General features: G+C 37.3%; 1 protein-coding gene across 25 annotated transcripts in view; it reads right to left on the bottom strand.

Moving 5' to 3' along the window:
- The window catches only part of Eip63E (cyclin dependent kinase Eip63E), a 109,044-nt gene that overhangs the window by 15,813 nt on the left and 72,161 nt on the right, over positions 1–21,070 (bottom strand). For all 25 annotated transcript variants that reach the window (XM_086834596.1, XM_086834595.1, XM_086834594.1 and 22 more), the window contains one exon: positions 10,734–10,925. In XM_086834596.1, the coding sequence (XP_086690722.1) occupies positions 10,734–10,925 (192 nt within the window). The remainder of the gene's footprint in view (positions 1–10,733; positions 10,926–21,070) is intronic.

Raw genomic sequence — 21,070 nt, forward strand, 5'->3', positions numbered from 1 at the left:
GGAAAACACCAATTTCCAATTAAGCTGAGGGCTAAGAAAACCCTAGAATGGCCAACAAAACACGTACAAACAATTTTCATTTTGTGTGGCAAATTATTAATTGCTGACAGTGAAAGTTCTTGTTATTGTATGTGTTTTCTTTCCTTCTTTTGTTGAATTCATTACTCACTCCCCAAAAAAAATTTGATAAGGGTTTCGTGCGAACTCTATTAGTGAGCAGGACATGTCGGGAATGTGGCACATTCAACACTTGAATCCAGTTTTCGACGGCTGCTTGCCACATCAATGGTCCAAAAATCCCTCACAAAAGGGCTCAAGACATCAGCGGCAGACACATCGACATCGACCACTTTGATGTTTTGTAATTAAGGCGAACACAAATCCTTCCTCGTTCGAACTTTTCCTCCTTTTTCCTATTTTCCACTTTTTCCGCAGGCCACATCCTGGCGAGACAGCCAGACAAACACTCGCACACACACAAAATGTGTGTATTACTTAACAAATTACGTACAAATTACTTTACTCCATTTTCCTTCTTTTTGGGGAGAGGGGAGGAAAAGTTCCCGCTTCACAAACAAAAGGAAAATGGGAAATCGCTTAGCGTTTATAGGGAACTTATAATGCACTCCAAGAAAATTATATTAATTTCCTTAACTATATTGATTATAGTAGAAGCCAGCATTTCTGTATGATTTTAAATGTTAATAAAAATCAAGAAACGAAAACTGATTAATTGAAGCACTCATTTCCCTATAGAAAACCTTTTCTTCTATATATTTCCTTCTTAGGATTATATATATTTAATTTCCTATAATTATAAAACATCCTTTATTATTTTTCCAAGTATTTATCGCTTCATATGCCGCTCCTGCCTGTCATGTCAAAATGTTTGCTTTCGCTGCTCTCGTGGGAAGGGGTCATCAACTTATATATTCTTCTGCCACTCTTAGACATTTGTTTGTAATTCGCAAACAAAAACAAAAGTTGGAAAAACAGAAAACAATTGGCGGCGCATCATTCATCATGTCAAGAGTTTTGGGAGGGGCGGAAAACATATGACAGCATAGAATATATTTTCCTGATGCCAAAGGGTTGCTCTGCTTTCTTAGACATTTAAAGTGGCTGGTGGAAAGCATTTTTTTGGGTACAAAATCTGAAGGCACCTCGAAATGCCAGGCGAAACTGACGTTGATGGTAATTAAAAGCGAGAACCGACACAAAAGTGGCTTTTTCTCAACAGAAAAAAAAGGAAGAGAAGGGAAAATCCCGGGAAAGGAAAAGGCTTGGCGCCACCTCAAAGTGTCGGCGGCAGCGTTGGCATGAAATGAAATTACTAACGGAAAATTAGCGGCATTGCACACATGGCGTATGCTTAATTTCCTGTCTGCCGCGAAGTCCTTTCCGTACGCCTTTGTCCTGGCCAAAGCGTGCGAGAGCTCTGAAAATTATGCTCATCATTGTGACACAATTAGCGGGGCGGCAAAAGCGGCAAAAAGCTGGCAAAAGCGACTTGCAACTTAACCCTAACGGATGTCAACGCGTCGCGTCGCGGTTTGGTGGCAACTCTGGTCAGGTGCACTGAGAGAAAAGTTAATATTACACAGGGATTTCTAAAATAAATCCTTAAAATGAGTGTAGAATTAAGTTAGACTATAATGGAAGTATAAATGATGCAGTCTGCTCTTTAATTCGAATGCTAATCAGGGAATATTGATAGTGAATATGCGATTTTAGCATTTCAAGTTTATTTAGATTTTATTTTATATTTAATAGTAATTGATGAATAGGTTTATAAAAATAATAAAGGCATTAAAGACATTAAATCTTAGGTTTTCAGTTCTTAAATGGTTTAAAGGAATTAAAAACCTGAAATTACTATTCCCAACTCTTCTTTCCGAGTCAATAATATGGCTTTAAAACCACAATTAAAATGAAGACATGCTTTGAAATCGGATTAAACCTCTCTCCATAAAATTGGTAATTTTTTCCAGTGCATTAAATGGAGACAGGACACTCACACACACACTGCAATTTTGCCATTTTTCTATGAAAGTCATTTCATGCATGCGGAATTAGTTTATGTGCGCAATTTCAAAAGAAGTGCCACAACGTGCTAAAGCGAAGTGGAAGTGGAAATGCTGTGGGAAAGTGTCAAGGGGGAGGAGAGTGGAAAAATTTCACACTAAACGCTGGCATTATATAACATTGTTGCCGGCGTGAGAGTTTGGCCAAAAAAAAAAAGAGGAAATAGGAAAAGGGAACAGGAAACGAAATGCCTTAAAAATATATTTCCAAGCTGAACTCCTTTATTTTTATAGCCAATTTTTAAATTAAAGTTATCTAGCCAATTTATCCTGCTTCTCGCTTATCCTCTATCCTGTAAGCCAGATTAATACGACCTGAGGGTTTTTGTGCCTTGACCAACCTTTATCAAATTGATTTGTCACAAAATGCTCCATCAGAGAAGATTTACAACCTCAATTTGTCGTCTATTTACTCGCCAGTTTTTTTTTTGTGACTTTTCCGCAGACTCCACCAAGATGTATCGGAAATTGCACAATAGAAGTGAAATGAATTGATTTCTAATGCGATTCTTTGTCCACGTTTTTAGCCAGGAGAAAAGGTGTAATGGTGAGAGGAAAACGCAACAGGAATCCAATCTATTTTGCAGTTGCAACAACCACTGCCAGACTGTGGCCAATATTAATAAGCAATAAAATGGGATATTCCTATTTCCCTCAAAGATTTATCAATAATAATAATATTTTTACTACCGCTCGTAAAAAAAAGAGAATTAAGATCCATGAAGAGCTGCTTGAGTAATTGAAAAAAGCTGCCTCTGTGCTTGGCTTTCGTTTTTAATTAACTTGAAAAGGTTTACTTGGCAAACAGGCCGCGAGCGAGTGCGATATATACCCATCCGATTCCATACCGTACCAAAAAAGATATTGGCCACCGATTTGCGGCCAAGGCAAACAAAAGGCGGGTGGGCGTGGCCACCGTTTGCAATATATCATCCGTTGTTTGTCATTCGAGCCAGACAGACTCACTGCGAGTTCGAATACAGCAAAAAAAAAGAGAACTGGGATGCACAATGCTACCGTTGAAGTCCCGTCATATATTGTTTGTACGCTCAGGAAAATAGGGAAAAAATAGATCGGAATTGCTGGGCAATAACACACCAAGGATTCCAATAGGGATTGGGTACTGCGATTCCACAAAGGATACACGCACACACGCAGTACACAAAGCGGGAAAATTCAAAAGAGATAGAGGAGATGTTTGGTTGGTAAATAGGCCTCTGTATTGGGAGGTACTCCGTGTAATAGGATGGACTCTGATTGATCCACGGGGAATACCACCAAATGTGGTTAACTGGGAAATACTCTGCAGAAAATTCAAAAGGTTTATCAGGTATTTATTGAATAATAAATACTGGAGAAGTCTAAGGGAGAGAGATATTTATATTCTGCTGATGGTATTCACTAACATATTTGATATGTTCAACTATTTTGTACTAAATGTACACAAAGCTTAGAGAAATAGTACAAATAAATGTACTTTATTGTTGATTTAGATATCAAATATTTCAATTATAGTCTATTTACCAAGTAAACTAATAAAAGAATATAAAATTTTAACAAATTTCCCTATACCAACCCTGCAAAATTAGTGTCCCATTTGTTAACAACAATTTCCAGCAAATATATCGATTAAATTACCATTTAAAACACACAATTTGCTCTAATATATGCGCACATTTAATGTCAAAATAATCGATTGATGATCGATATAAATTATCGCATAAATCATGAAGCACACACATACAGCCTGATTGCCCCATTACAAATCGCTTGAAGAGCCCAAAGGACCTCCTCCTTTTTGGCGAAACTCAATCAGGCAAGACTGCTGCTGGTATGCCACCCGATGCCCCTTTTTTGGTCCTGGTCTTCTCTCTCTGCGAAATGTAAACGACAATCAACTTGAAATGCAGCCCTCCAAAAACGTAATGGGAATAATTTGCAGCAATTCCATGAGAAAGGACTCTCACACACACAGTGGAGTCACGTAAATGACAATCAAAATTTGAAGTAGGAAGGAAGCGACGCCCTAACACTGACCAAATGAAATGCGTGGGCCAAAAGGTAAGCCTTACTGTGTGTGTGTGTGTGACTATATGGCCATGGTATAGGCCATATGACCATGCCCCAAGGCTGTCACAGTCAACATACACACACTCACACACACGCATAAAGGACGACGTTATCTGTTCAGATGGCCAGGACAGGCATATGACGAGCCTGGAGCGGAAGCAGCACAGGATTGGGGCAGGAGGCGACAGTGTACTGGAAAAATTAGTAGTTGCCAAGGAAATATATTGGAAATTCCAACCTGATTCACTCTTGCTCTTCTCATAGTAATTTCTGGCAGTGCAAGGATATCAAGGATAGCTTCTCCCGGTGGACCAATCCACAGATGTATGAGAATGCGTGCCTATTCGTATATAGATACAGACAACCGCATTTGCAAGTTGCTTATAATTCACACACACAGACACACAGGCAGGACACACTTTGATTGTATGTATTACAAGGATATCAGTTGGCACACGCAGACAGGACACAACCTTTAGTTACAATTGCCATCACCCCAACGGGAGCCACAGCAACCCCCGTCCAAGCACTTTGTCCTATTATGAATCCTAATTCTCTGTGGGGTCTGGGGTTTTCGGTTTTCCGGGACGAAGGGAGGAGGGGGGAGTCCGTGTGGGCCCATGACCCGAAGGTCCTTCGATGACGTTATGGATACTTCAGCTGTCAGTCAAAATGCGTGCTGATTGCAACAGCAATGCCCCCAAGCCAACGAGCTTCTAATAATAATACGCTCATAAATACACTAAGAAGAAATTTTCTACTAAAAGATTTATAAAAGCAAATTAAAACAAGAAAGGAAACCAATTTCGGGAAGCCGAAATTGAATTACAGGATTGTATATATTTTATCGACAAATTCAAGTTTAAAATTCTCATAACTAAGCCAAAAATACATTAATTTCAAATCGGAAAGCGCTTCCATGTTAATTTTTCATAGGTTAAAAAATCTGCATACTCAATTAAAAATGTAAAAAATTTCAAATTTTTATCAAATTTTAACGATGTAACCCCTTATAAAATTTTGCAAAATTGGTCAAAAATGTTGTTCCATTTCTGCATGCCTAGAAAGATTCTCCTGTTGATTCCGATCAAGAATATATATAATTTATAGGGTCGGAAACGACTCCTTCACATCTTTATAAGCTTTTCACTAAATTAGTTAAAAGTTATATATATTTGTTTTATACCCTAGAATTTTCCTCCGTGCACCTTTCATCGCATTAACAACTTAAAGAAGTAAAACCTTTAAAAGCCCTTGTCTATTACTTTTTTTTTGTCTTCTTTAAGGCTTCGCTGCCATTATTATTTTTATTATATCTGGCGGTGTTGGCCAAGGAATTTATAATGACAAGCGAGAATTTTAATATTGTGCCACTTTCTTGGTCAGACTTCTGGGGGGCGTGGCATTTGCCCAAGGGGCATTGTTAGCCACAGCAAGGATGCAATAAAATAGAAATGCTCATCAAACCGACCGACGGGGTGGGGTTGAACTGGGCACTATTAAAAAGTTTTCTCCCGAAACATTTCCAGGACCCGCCCTTTTGGTTAAAGGAATCATAATAAAGAACGGCCCGAAGACGAAAACGGAATATACAAAAAAAGGATGTTCAAGTTGGCCATAATGAGCTTAGTATGCATAAAGCGGTGAATTGTCAAAAGATATTTTTCTGGACAATTTTTCTTTTTCGTCATACAAAACACAGAGAAAAAAAGGACACACAGCGGAGAAGGGGAAATGGAATGAAAGTTGGTTGTATAAGGCGGAAGGGACAATGGTGAAAATTGCCAGTGGAAAGCCAAAAGTTAGAGGGGGGCGTGGCTTGACTTTGGATTATTATAAAGCTTTCAGTTGGACAGACAAAGTTTTTGGCAACATAAATTGATTGCCTTTGCTGAGGAAGGGGAAAAATTGGTATAAATAAAAATCAAGTTCCTTTAGTTTAAGGCCAAGATATTAGTTTATAGTTAATATAATGTATAATATACATAGTTTATCGATAAATACTACAAATATCCTGCAACGTGCTCCTTTGATTAAGATTGCAGCCTTGCAAAAAAAGGATTTTTCAGGAACTCTACTTGTACTTTTGTGTAATTTAAAAACTCCTCTCTCTTTATGATTGCAACATAAATCGAGTTGGCAACTCCAGCCGCATTTAATGAATTGAGTTTTGCAGCTCAAAGACTTGTTATATTTGTGCATTTGCCACAGTTATCCACTGTGGCAGCCCTTTTTTAAAACAAGCCAATTAGCAAACTTTCCATTTATCAAAGCCGTAAAAAAAGGCAGCCTTTGCCCTTTTGATGAGCTCACACTCCCTTTTTACACGCTTTTCCTCCCTCCCTCACACTTTTCCCAGACTCTCTGAAGCTCTTTAGATGTCATGCAAATGCTGTGTAGTTGCTGGAAAAACACTCGAAAAAAGGAGTGAGGGAAATGGGAGAGAGAAAAATCAAACGGAGAGAAAAATGCGAACCGCAGAATTTTCCATGTCATTGCATAAGTCGCTTCATTAGCCCAACCAAAAAAAACCCACCCAAAAAGAAATTGTCTCACGCAAAACGACATCAAACAAAAAAGCAGAAACCAAAGGAAAATCGGGAGGCTTTTCCTTACCAAAAAAAAAAAGGAAAACCCAAACTAAATCATTAAAACAGAGAACGATTTTCAAATGCGACGGAAAAAACAAGTCAGCGAAGGCGACATGGTTTTGCTTCGCTAATAAACTGCAACGATTCCGGAAAGGGTTTCGTGGGGGGTTTTGCTGGTGCTAAAAAGGGGTAAAAGTGGTTGAGTGGGTGGGTGGTGTTGTGATACCGGAAAAGCCACAAGAAAGACTCTACCGCAACCGCAAGGCGTCGGGGAAAATTCAGTGCAGGGATTCCGGTTGCGGCTGCCAGTTAGAATTTTAAAATGAACCGCAAGAAAGACCCCCTAATAGACATCGAAGGTATAAAAAACCCGCCAAAAAATGTCAAAGGGTTGTTTTAAAAACAAGCAGACACATACACCACCCCCAAGACACGTACTGCACACCAAAACCAAGTGAAACAAAAAGATTTACTTTAAGTATTTTGCCAATAAATTTAAATCACAGACAGTTGCGGGCCAAAGGAGCGTTAGAAGAAGAAAAAAAAGGGTGGCTAAAAGGAATCCCCAGGACGAGGACATTAAAAACAAACAACGCACAGGATTCGGCGAGAATCAAAGTACAAAATAAAAATAAACAAAAGCCAAAAGGAAGACGGCTCAAAGAGAGAGAGTTGGGGCTTGGGGTTAAAAAAAAAGCGCGTCAGAAGCCAAATAAAGCGTTAAAAGGATTTATGCGCAAGTTTCGGGGGAGTTTATACGAAAGGAGGTCCTTTTTCTCTCCTACAAAAGTAGCTTACAGGTGGCATTATTCACCTTTTAAAGGAACCCAAAAAGAGAATATTCAAAAGCCAGGAAAATGCCTCGTAATTTCATACACTTTATCACCGCTTTCCCGAGCCTCCTTTTCTTTTGGCAAATTAAATTCAGGCCTTCTTTTTTTTATGTTTCACGCATAATTGTTAAACATGATTTACAATCATTTTCCGGATGCTGAGGGTTGGTGCGATGGCTTTTAAACAGTTTTATGCGAATTCCTTTTTGGCCAATATGTTTTTTCCTCTTTTTTTTTTTTTTGTGTTTACAATTTCGCACAGAGATGTTCGCATAATTTGCGCATATAAACAATAATCTTTTGCGAAAGCGTTGAACATAAATTGTTCATATATCCTGTTCTATATATTTTTTTGTTCCCCCCATCAGGCGTTGTTTTGTTATTTTTCTCTGCTGAATGCTGAAGATAACTTATAAATCATGTAATCAGAACAGCAAGAAAAAAAGAAAATGGGAACAGCATGAAAAACTGAAATTGCTTTTTTCCAATGGTGAGAGGGCGGAGGTGCGAGGGGGTCCTGGAAAATTTCCAGAGGGGGAAGAGGTTTTGCTGTGCTAACTGTGTGGAATTTTCCCAGCTTCCTTTCACAACTCTGTAATTTATTGTGCGTTATATAACTTTATGATTGGGGTGGGCAAGGGGTGGCTTTGCCCAGGGTAAAGAAAAACTTTTACTGAATTGATTTTGATAGATAAAAGAATTAAATATAAAGTTGCCATCGATGGTTTTGTGATAGGTTTATTTTTCAATAACTAATTAGTTGGGAGAATGGGTAATAAATCGTTTTCTGAAGCTATTATTGAGCTAAACATTTATCATGGTTAACAATATAGTTAAATGAGTTAAAAATATTTTAATAATACCTACTTAAACCCATTACAAGAAAAAAGTATAGGTCTTTCAATTAAAACCATGCCTGAAATGCAACTCTAAGGACATTATTGCACTTTTCAGCACTTAATCCTTAAACAATTACACCTAACCTAACGCAGTATTAAATTATACACACTGCTGGCTGACGCTTTAGGAAAATCGTTTAAAATTGTTTACCAACTCGGTGAAATACTTGACAACTAACAACATTCGTGTCAGGGCAGAGCCTGTAAACACTTTCCCTGCCCTCGAAAATGCATTTTCCCTTTTCATAGGAATTGTTTAACCACTTGGCTCCACAATATTCCAAGGTGAAACTAACAAACAGCAAAAATGCCACCTAGCCAAGGAATTTTCAATGTCAGCAGACGGCAAAGAACAAGGAAATACCAGAGGGAGGGAGGGAAAAGTCGAGGAAAGGTCCTTTCCACGGCAGAGAAACGATAATGGCATTGGCAGTGAGTTTAAAACCCCGGGAAAGATATATGGAGCATGCACAATTTCCATTTGGTTATGAATAATTCCGCCAGTTGTTATTGTTGCTGTTGCTTTTGCTGTTGCCTGTGCACTCGCTTGTTAATATTTTCATTTCCGTTGTTTTATGGCCCGATTCCGAAACATTGCCTAGACATTGGCAAGACAATGGAATATTATTCGTATTCGTAGGGAGCATTCGAGTTGAGTGCCTTTCCCCGCTTTGCAAGGACAATAATAACAGGGAGCAAAGCAACAGATTCAAGGAGCAACAAATGAAGCCATTACATTTCGCAGGCTTATCATCATCGGCGACAGTGTCAACGAGTTTTGTGCTACCTCGGGCTCTAGAATCTACTCCTTCCTTCCTTCCTTCCTTGAAATCTCTTCCATTGTTTGCATAAAATTGCAATTTACAATTATGAGAGAAAACAGAAAGCAAGCAAGTACAGAGGCTAGGAAAATGATGACAGAGAAGCACGCTTATCGGGGAAATTTTCACCCAAAGATAAGCTCAAATGGCGAAAAGGAACAGAGCAGCAACAAAGAAAAGAAAACTTGTTTGCATTAGCTAAATGAGACAAAAATTTGATAAATTACAGAGGAGAAGGAGAGTACACAGGAGGAAAGCTGGGAAATTTATAAGAGAAAGCAACCTATTTTTGTGTTTTGGTATTGAAATAATATTATATAACGGCTTTAAATATTTTAAATAAATAATAAAGGCTAGAAAGTCCCCTTAAATTGAATTACTTTTTCAGAAGCTCCTAATTTGTAAAGGAGTCATTTCCGACCCTATAAATCATATATATTATTGATCAGAATTAACAGGAGAATTGATCAAGACAAGTCTGGGAGAAAAATAAATTTTTGAAATTTTTTTCAATATTTGAAAAAATTATAAGTTACATCATTCAAATTTTAAAAATTTCAGAAAATATTGAATTTTTCAAATTTGAAAACTCAGTATGCAGATTTGTTAATCGAGTAAAAACTAGCATAGAACAGCTTTCCGAATTGAAATTAATGCTTTTTTTGGCTAAGTTATGAGTTTTTTAAAATTTAATTTGTCTTAAAAATTGTCATAAAAATATGGAATTAAAGATCGTAAACATTTTCTAAAACAACAAGGGTATATAATCCCTTAATGTAATATTTATAACAATTTCCTAAACTGTTAAATATCATAAATTCAATTGAATTTATATTATATTATTAGTTTCATTATAATTTATTTCGCTAAGTGCACAAAAATATGCTAGATCGAAGGCAAGGCAATTCCCCAGATGCACTAGGAGACAAGGGAAAAGCTCGGAAAATGTAACTTGCTTCCATAATTAGACACGCTGCTCACACAAGATGGAGGCATAAATTATTGCCAGTAGTCAGTCCCCAGGAAAAATCGGAGAGATGGAGATGCTGTTGAAGCTGCTGGCATCTTATCATTAAATTAGTTCTGCCAGCGGAGGAGGGCAGCTTAAATGAGAGATTATAGCACAAGCGGGCGATAAATTACGCAAAAGCCTTATGAATGAGTCTTTTTGGGGGGCTTAAATTGTGCGAAAATTCAGAGGAGAAAACTAAAGCAGAACTTGAAGTTTAATAGAATACTAAAATTTAAAAGAATTCCTAGATATTTCAAGTCATTTTGATATATTTTTAATATTTAGTATGGTTACTATTCGCGTCTTTGCCTTGCTCTTGCCAAATATATTATTTAAATCAATTTTAAAGCTCTACAATTGGTTTAGTTTAGTAGGAGATTATTCCTATAACTTCCTTATAGTTTTAAATTAATAAAAACTCACCTCCATATCTGCAATTTGTCTTGTCAGCGGGTATATTGCCATTCGGTTCGAGACGGTCCAAGTATTCCTCCGAATTGTAGCCGTTGTATGGAACTTTGTTACCGTGGTTATGATGCCCGCCATGTCCTCCTCGATGGTGATGATGATGGTGATGGTGGTGCGTCGATTCATCGCCATCTTCGCGGGAAATGGCTGCAAACACAAAAGGGAAAATTCAGTTTAGTTCAAGTTCTCTCTCTCTCTCTCTCTCTTCAGGGGAAAACTCTGCCCCTAATTAAATTACATGACCAACCATTGAGATGTCAATATCCATAGACGCTCAAGTGGCTGCCACAGTCAACTTGAGTTTCTGTTTTCCGTTTTCCCACCCAACTTCACTTTACAGTTTTCCCGGCCCCTTCAAGCCATTGGCTTTGACAGTTTAGCAAGAGCTTCGGAAAAGGTTTGGTTTTTCGGATGCCAATCAACGCCTACCTACTGGTCAGCACACGCCCCCTTTTTACGGGTCAATATGCCAAGCTCCTTGTGGCCTGCGGCTGAGAAACCGCAGAATTGTGGTTCCTCCCACTCAGCCTCTCTTGCAGCCTCTGACTTTTGAATAGAAATGTTTACATTTTCCCCTTGGGGAAAACTCAAAACCGGAATGGTCAGCTTATGAAATTAATTTTGAACACACAAGAAAAATATTTGAAATGTGATTAGTCTCTAAAGATAATTGGAAATAATATTTGTTATGGAAAGAAAATATTAGAAGCTGAGTTTACAGGTTCTATAAAGTATAGTGTTCTTAACAGCAGCTTTAGGAAGCCACAAACAAATTAAATATTAAATTTATACAATATATAACATTATGTAGAACATTTTTAGCCTAATTTCTATTCACTTCTATATCTATAAATCTATAATACATTCCCTTATAAGGCAAAGAATAGAAAATAACCTCACAGTGTCCCCCTTAATTTTAATCATATTTCTCTCACATTTCCTCTAAATAAAATCCTTTAAACACGGCTAAGCCCCCGAAAATATTTACAAACATTGGCTCCAATAAAGACAGGAAGAAGTTTAAAGAATGGTCAGGGGTTTTTAGAGGGTGTTCGAGTAAACATTTCGAAAGGGTATTCCGAATGTGCCGAATATGCAAATGAGGCAGCGACAACGACGAACAAACAAAAGGCAGCAACAAAAAAAATTTGCCTAAGCTCTTGTACAAATTTATATGGCAGCAGCAGCGAAAAGGACCTGGCTAAAAACGAGGGGGAAATCACGAAAGGACACTGGAGAGGCAGTACGTGGCGTTGGTCTTCCAATTTCCAAAACGGAAACACAAAAGGCAGAACCAGCAGAAGGCCAGGACTTTACCTGGTTTGTATCCTTCCACCGAAAAAAAACGCGAAAAGAGCCGAACGGAAATTGGTTGGATATTAGCTTACCTCCGTAACCCGCACACACACACACACACATGCAAATCCTTTTTTCGGGTGTCCTGGTGAGCCTGCAATTTGCTAACGATATGCATACAAGTGGGCGTGGCAGAGGCACAGCAAAAAAAGGAAAGACAGTAACGTGAAAGAAGAGCGAAGGATTTTCCCCTGGCAAAAGTCACTCGATAAATTGTAATCAAGCAGAGTGAGTTAGAGGCTGGCGCCATATCCTCTCCCAGGACTCCCGCATTTCTCCAACCAATTTCTTAATATATATATATATTTTTTTGGCATATTCCCTTCACTCAAACTAATGGTCATCATCATCTGGCAGCAGACCAAACAAACTGTGGCAAGCCATATTCGACCCGTCAAAGCGGCAAATATGTTTAATTAATAGCCTCTGTAAATATGCAACCCAAAGGGGGGAAGCAGTCCTATGTTCCACCCTCAACACAAAGGATGATGTCACCACCACAAATCACAAATTACCGCAAATTGTCGCTACAAATAAGCAATTTATTTGCCAAGTCAACTGAGGACCCAGATTGCAATGCGAAATGCGCCCCCAAAAATCATCACGGATTCTCTCTTTTGAAAGCTTACAAGGGGGGGCGGCAGCAGAGAAAATCTCATAAAGTCGTGCCAAAACACGCCGGAAAAGTGGTCAGAGTTGGAGTTGGAGTTGGAAATGTAATCAATAAAATATGTTGAACATAAACTACAAACCAAAAGGGAGTTGGCTGAATTTCTTTCAAGGAGAATCGAGGGTATGTGTAACAGATGTGGTTAAAATATTATAGAACTATATTTTGATCAAGATTAAATGTGGCCATTATTGAAATAAGCAAAAAATATGCAATTCTGATTGATATTTTTGCATGTATTTTGATATTTATTCTTTATTTAGCTAACTGCAAACACAAGGCTCCTCTTTTCTTGGGAAACAAGTTCGTGGAAAACCCAGGGAAAATCCATAGGTCTCGGTACACAAAACTTTAAAAAGTTCTTTACGTTTTGAGAACCCCCCCGAGTGATTTAGAAGCCAACACCCAAAACACAAATACCGCTGACGCATGAGTGACAGGACAAGGCGAGAACACGGAACTCAAACCCCTCTCGAACCCACTCGGACATTGGCAGGACAACAGAAAAGCCAATTGAACAAAGCTCGCAAATTGCAAGGAGCTCCCACAGAAAGAGACGGATTGAAAATCAGCAGAGAGAGAGATGGGAACAGTGGGAAAATTAAATCAAAGCAAAACCACCAAAGGAAAAGGCCAGGAGAATGAAAGAAAAAGTCGGCTAGAACTTCATCCAGTAAATGCAATAAATTTTTGCAAGGATCTGCAGAAAGAGATGGAGACACATGTCACGGTTTCGAACCAATTTTTGATAGAAAGAGATAGAGATAAACCTATTACGCCGCTGGGCACAAGGAATTTGCTTCTACGGACTTAACGGGTACTAAAAAAAACACACCCAAAAAAAGTGCCCAAAAACTTTGAAAGTGTTGAGCTGGCAAAGGATTTGCCAGGCATAGAGATAGACCATAAAACAGGATCGGAAAAGGATATGTTCGATGATTATGACGAGCAAAGTGTGTAATCAAATGGTTAGGGCTGAGAAATTTTCCAACGTTTTATGCGATAAGTTTTGTTTGGTCCTTAAGATGGGTTAGTTTTTAAGGAGGAAATAAGGAAGCTAGGAAATATATAGGAAATCCGAGATGTAAACAATATATAAGGGAGAAGACAACAATATAAAAATAGAATATATATAAATTTAACATTAGAATAACAAATATATAAATAGGGTTCTGCTACGAAAAGTGTGAAATATGAATTTTCGGCAAGATTTCACTCTTCTAAAATAATTATAATGGACTTTTTTAAGATGTTCCCTTAATAAAATGTATATAACTTATATTTACTTTTCCCAAAAACCTTTCTCTGTGTAACTACAAAATCAGCTTTACCCGAAATAAGTCCTAACTCAAACCTTTTGCTGACCAAAGTGTAACCAACTCTAGCCTTGGCAGACAATAGACGAAATCAGTAATTTATCCTTCAAATTGGCCCAAAAAGGACTAGGAAGCAGACAAAGCCAAATCCAATTGAAACTAGGAGCTGATGTGACACTTCAAATGCTGACAAAATACATCGCATTAGCGGAGAGCTTTTTGGGGGGACAATGAAAATGCTAAATGTGAAATGCAATTTCCACAGCACAGGGAAAAGCGAGTAGCAGTCAAACTAAATGTTAAATTTCAAGAGTGTGTGTGTGACTGGGATGTGGTCATGCGCAATTAAGGCTTTTCTGCAATTTAATCAATTTATCAATTAAGAGCAGGAAAAAAAAAAGAGAAAGAAGGGCCGCAGGACTGCTGCTTGGACATTTTTCAGCTGCTTTCGATGTATATATATATATGTACATCTCCTCTTTAAAAGGCAATTTCATTAGCATTTCAAAGTGCCGCTGCGGGTACTCCCATTTTACCCAATTTCCCCATTTTCCCTCCAGCACTCTCTTTTCAACCAATCTGCTGAACAGAGTCAATAATGTTGTTAATTGCCCTCCTCCAAAGGGGGGCGTGGTCCTTGTTGAACAATGCTGTTGCGCGTCGGCAATTAACTTTTGTAAATAATGCATAATTGTTGGGAGGAATGTAAAAAAAATACAAAACAGGGAAGCAACAAAAACAAAACAACAAAAAAGCAAGCTGTAACAACCAGCGAGCAATGAACTTAACTTTAAACTACTGAAACCAGGGGTCAAAAGGGTTCTCGGTTGATCAGTCTGCCGAGTTCAATTGAATCAGTTGGCCAGACGGGTTGGTTAATTGTTTAAATGATTTGCATATTTCAGAGCAACAGAAATATATTTATGTTTAACTGTGAGAGGCAACTATAGATGCTGTAGAAATTTTGAGTTTTTAATGGGAAAAATATAAATTAAAAGCCACTTTATATTTATGATTACCCTATACAATTTTAATTAACTAATTTGCTGTTTTTAAAGGTGGGTTTGTGGGTTTTAACAGCAATTATAAAATATAAATGCGGCTATGGTTTATTTATTATTCACCAGAAATGGTTAAATATTTAATTAGCTAATTTAAGACTGAAATATAATTATAATTTGCATTTCAGAGATTCACCGAAATGTAATTGCTTGAAGGGTGGAAAACTCTATGTTGGTTAAATAAAATTCTCTATTTTGAAAGTATTCCTATTTCAGTCAAAAGCTTGAAATAAAGTGAAGGAATCATTTCCGACCCTATAAACCATATATATTCTTGATCAGCATCAACAGGCGAATCTTTCTGGGCAAGTAGGAAAGAAAAAAAATTGTGACCATTTTTCCAAAAAAAAATAACGTTAAAATTTTGAAAAAGGTTTAAAAATTTGATTATTTTAAAATTGTATTTTAAGTATGCAGATTTATTAACCTATTGAAAACTAGCACAGAACAGCTTTCCGAATTGCAATTGATGCTTTTTTGGCTTAGTTATGAGATTTGTAAACTTTGATTTGTCTATAAAAATGTTTATATACAAATATTTATAAATATAGTTATATAGTTATGATTCATTTTCACAACGATCCTATAATTTAATTACAAACTGCAAGGGTATTTCAAGGGTATATATTTCAGCTCCCGAGTCTATGTAGTATCCTTTATAGTTTTTCCAGCATTTAATATAAAAAATTCTGTGAGATTAAAAAATGCCGTAATCCTACAATTTCCTTCTAAATCTCCACTTTATTTCTATAAAGCCTAAATACCTTCTCTACCTTTAATTTACAAATTCCCCTTTATTGTATTTATATCCTTAATTACTTTGATATACCCACCCAGTTACACAAACTAACTTGCCAGCCTCTGAAAACTTTATAAACACACAATCATTTTAAGGTATTCCCTTGTTCTCAATTTTATTATAATTTCCCATTTTCCTATTTTCCTTTCCTTATTATTATTTTTTTTTTGCATAGTTGGCATGCTGATGAGTTGATGAGAGTTGAGCCTTGGAAAAGGGGAGCACCGGCTGAGTACTCATTCGCGCTGACGACAACGATGGCTGTGAACTTTTTAATTTAATTAATAGACGACGACGATGCCGAGAGCAACACCAACAAAAATACACATAGAATGAAAATGAGACAGACGCCCTAGAACAACAACAAAAAATACTATATTAACGAGAGGAAAAGGCAAAGGCAAAGGCATTGAATTACATGAAAGTTCAGGGTGTCTAGGGAAAATCTAAGGGGCAGAGGGCACCAACCATCAGCTAAGGTGTGCGAAGCCATGCCAACGTACTTAAAACTTATTATTAATTAAAAATATTTTTTGCAAGAGCAGGAGCAGGAGAGGCGTGCGTTAATTTATGGAATCGAAGGATTTAAGGAGCTCAGTTTTTCGGTGGCAAGCCGCAAAAATGTCAACCTCAAAGTCAGTGCAGGTGTGGTTGCACCTAGAGAAAGTGTGTTTAAGGTATTTAAAGCTTTATAAATCATTTTAATAATAATTATATTTCAACTTAGAATAATAAAGTAAGAGGTAATGAAGAGAAAAGTATAATTAATATAACTTTCAAATGATTTAAAATTACATTAAGTTATAAAAATGACTTTAAGTGGGTCTATGAAGCTTAGATAACTTTTCTCTGCAAATTTTAAACATTTATAGACACAATTTAGTAACAATTTTTCTTTCTCTGCACTATCCCTGTTCCTTGTCTCAGTTTTCCGCACAATTCCCTACACTTGTAGCATTGGAATACACAATTAACTTTAATGACTGCAAAAAGAGCCATGTACCGAGGCACTTAAGTGGAGAATTTTTGGTAGGGGAAGCGAAGGACCCCAGCAGACGGCAGACAGTTGAGTTGAAATTGTAAAATTGTTTGTGGCATTAAGTGCGGTTAAGTGGTTTTCCCAAGGTGTCCTCCTGTCCTGTCTCTTTGCTCTTTATCTAAAGCTGATTCTTTTTGACAGAAATTGAAAATTACAACAATGTTCGGTTGTCGTCAAAGCCTTTTATATTCCCAACTTCTCCTTCTATATAATATATATATATATTCGCACATCAAAGTGAGTGAGAGCTTAAGTCAGTTGCCAGAAACCGATTTATGCTTTTGTCAGCTGAATCTGAATTTGGGGATTGAGTTTTGCTGGCCTCGGGGCCTCCACAGGAAAAGGTGAGAAAACGACAGGAGACGGCGACTTGTAAATCTTGGCCACACAAGTTAACACTTCTGCCGGATATTTACAAGAGAAGTAAGAGCCAGGCACTTCTGAAGTTCTTCTTTTTTATTGCGGGGAGACAGACAATCAGACAGGTCCAGAGGCTATATATATGCAAGAAGATTTACCAGAAGTTCACTTGGATTTGGTGACAACAAATTGGAGAAGGTTCAAAAGCCTCACAACAAAGAGGAGCAAAATCTATATATTTCTTGGGTTCAGCAGATGCTCTACAAAATTTAATGAATAACATAGAAAAGACAAGAGAAATATTCAGAGAAAAAGAAGCTAGAAAATATTTAAACTCACTAATCTCCAACTCCCTTAAAAATAATAATAATATACCTTTCCTAGAGCATTCAATCTTCGACTAAACAATACAATTTCTTTGCCAAAAATTTCATTCAATTCCTGTCAATTGAACACGCAACATTTTTCGGGGCAGAAAAAGGGATATCCATTGGCAAATAAAATATTTAAGGCAAACATTGCGCCAGGACATGGCCAAATTGAAGGCTCAATAAGGCGAACTTTTCCACACTGGCAATATCCTCTCTTATCCCTCAGTCCCTTTGGCCACTAAATCGTTTTGCTAAAAATTGTCAGAGGCCTCTGGCAGAAACTTATCCTTTTGCCATAACAAATAAGAAAGGAAGAAGAGCCTTTTTTTTGACAAAAATCAATAAATATTTGAGAAGCCAAAGGGAACAATCCTTGAGATTGCATTTAATTTAAAACTCATAAATACGAAATGCTCTGCTCCGCTGCCTCGATGATAATCATAATAAAATGCGAAATAAATTGCAAACGAGATTTCTGGCCAGCAAAAAAAAAAGAAGAGAAAACAATTTATATAAAAATTTGTCTGTACAAAATTGTGAATCATCCTTGGTTCTGCATTAACGGAATCAAAGATGAAATGTTATGGAAAATGATTATTGAAAATTCCCAAAGTGTAATTGAGTGTTAAATGCGAGTCGAGGAAACTCAAGTGCAAATCCATTCAAAATTGTGACGGCGTGGGCGGGAAAGTAATTAGTAAAATATTTAGCTAGGAAAGTACAAATTGCAATTCTGTCTACTTGAGACACTATACCCGATCCGATGCCTTGAATTTGGGTATTATAATGAATTATAATGAGAGCTGCTCCCTCCCTGTTTCTAGTCCCAGACTGTCTGTTAACTTGGCAGGCTCTCGAGGATTTCATTTGTTCAAGACAACTCCAGCTTGAACTTCAACTTCAACTTGACTCCTACTTACGCATATTTTAAATGCACAAAATATGTTCGAAAGGGGTTTTCTCGAGCAATTTAATTTGCCCTTTGCTCCTTTGCATAACAATCATCGGGGAGTATTTCTAGTTGGTATAATCAACGTTTTCTTCACTCATTATCATTATCAAGTCGCTGACTTTTCGCTGCTGTCTCCCCAGGACTCTCTCTCTATCTCTATCTCTGTGTGTGTGTGTCCTTTTCTATCTCTATCTCTCAGATTCAACTCTCTGTGCCTTGAAGTGGCCTCTAGGGTCTTCAGCTAATGGCCCGCGGCGCCGGAAGTTTTTTTTGTGTAGACTCCGAACTTCGCATTGGCCCCAGCTCTAGCTCTAGGATTTTTCGAGTTCATAGTGCACTTGACTTTAGGAAATATAAGGCAAGTCTAAGAGCACAGGGAGAAATATATTTTAAAAGCAGGAAAAAGTTTTTAATATTTAATAAGTGAATAAATACTAATAAATCTATTTATTTTAATGGAATTTTTAATATAAATTATACGAAAAGAATGTTTTTTTTAGGGGTAAAGAATTTTTACACAAAACATTAATTTTTAAAGAATTTGTATCCTAATTTTTCTGGCAAAACTTAACCATTTTTATATATATTTCTTTATTTATTTGACTTTTATTAATACCCCGTTTCTTAATATATTTTTCCACGTGTATATATTTAATTTTTCCCCACTCTATATTTCGTTTTGAAGTTTGTAAATATGAAGTTTGATAAGTGGGCGATGGCTCTGGGGGAATAGGGAGCTGTGTCTAAGTGTTTGGCCTGGTTTAGGGTGTAACTTGGCAGTCTGAAAAAAAGGGATGAGATATAATATCTAGAGGAATGAGGTTCGTCTCTCCACTTGAGTTGGCGCAGACGGCAAACGTCGCCGAAAAAGTTTCTCTAGGTGCAGATTCTTTATGAGATTACTTGGCCATATGGCAGATATAAAAGATAAAAAAACGGCAGGAATTAACTTGGTGTGAGTGTAGAAAAAGTGCATTTACCCAGGGAAAAGGGAAAAAGGGGTATGAGATGTTTTTCTCCAACTCCAAATAATAATTTCAATGAATGAAAATTTGTTCAACATTCCACGAAATGCATGAATCATTAAAAGGAATTTATCTAATTAAGTTTATGGGTGCTTCTCTCCCATTTCCTGCTAACTTGGCCCACTGTTTCTTAAGTTCTTCACCAGCATCCAAAGGCAGTCACGCACTTGCCTCAAACCAAAGTTTTCCTTTTTTGCCGAACAACTTTAGCAGAATGCTTTTGTTTATGTTCCCTTAAAATGGCAATCGCTGACTTCTCTGGCTTTTCATTGTGATTTTTTTTGTGTTTTTTGTAGGTTGCCGCAAATGTCGTTTCGTGCACAAGTTGCGCTTTTAAAATAATTACAAAAGAAGACACAGCGACAGTGGGAGTGCAGTCTCTTCTCCCATCTTTTTGGATACAAAACAAACAAAAAATGGAGAAAAAAATATGGTCAAAGTTTTGCAAACAGCAAAAATGATGGGGAAATATTGTAGCATGCTTTTGTGCGACTTTTGTGTGAGTTTGAGAGCCACTGACATAGAGCAGCTGTTACACAAGAAGATGCCTCCGAAAGGACTGCAGTCTGGCATATCCTGGGGGCAACCATATAGATTGCATAACGACATCAGTTACCTCAGAAAAAAAAGAAAGAAATGAGAAGAAAATACAAAAAAGAAAAGCCGGTGAAGCCAAGTGTGGCTAATGCGAAGATAGAGGCTTTCGGATTCAGCGTCTTGGAAAATATACTGCAAGTAGTGTACTTGCTGCCACATGTCAATAACTTTGTAACCAAAAAAAAATATGTATAAATAAATATATACTTATATATTGCATAAAGCGTTGAGCAACAAAATAGGAAAAGCCACGCAGCTTAGACACAATTTATTATGCACAGACGATAAAACGTTTTGTTCGCACGTAAAAAAAATACAAAAAATGGAACAGCACAGGACAACAAAAAATGCAGGAAACAATAGACAATGCAGACACAGCAGCCCAAGGGGGCATGGGGCACAGAGGTGTTAATACTACCCCAAAAAAAAGGGTCGGAAAATGTGTAAGGAAATGGAAATGGAGAGGCAGAGGGAAAGCTGGAAGCTCTCTCTGCCTGCATTAAAATGCCGCCAACGCAAGTTGACACTATTTCTTCAGGAAAGAACAGCAAATAAGGGGAGAGTTTTCCGAGTATTAGAGGGAAGCTGGGTAAACACAGGGGAAAATCTGTACAAATCTTTGATAAAGGGTATTTTATGTAAATATTAAAATAATCTTTAAACTGTTGTAGATTTTTAAAGATATTAAATAAGCTTCAAGTCAAATTTGACTTAAAATAGAGACTTTCTCAATAGGATTTTATGAT

The sequence above is a fragment of the Drosophila serrata genome, unplaced genomic scaffold (genome assembly GCF_035046125.1).
Source record: "Drosophila serrata isolate PLE 108 unplaced genomic scaffold, ASM3504612v1 contig_273, whole genome shotgun sequence".
Classification (NCBI taxonomy): domain Eukaryota; kingdom Metazoa; phylum Arthropoda; class Insecta; order Diptera; family Drosophilidae; genus Drosophila; species Drosophila serrata.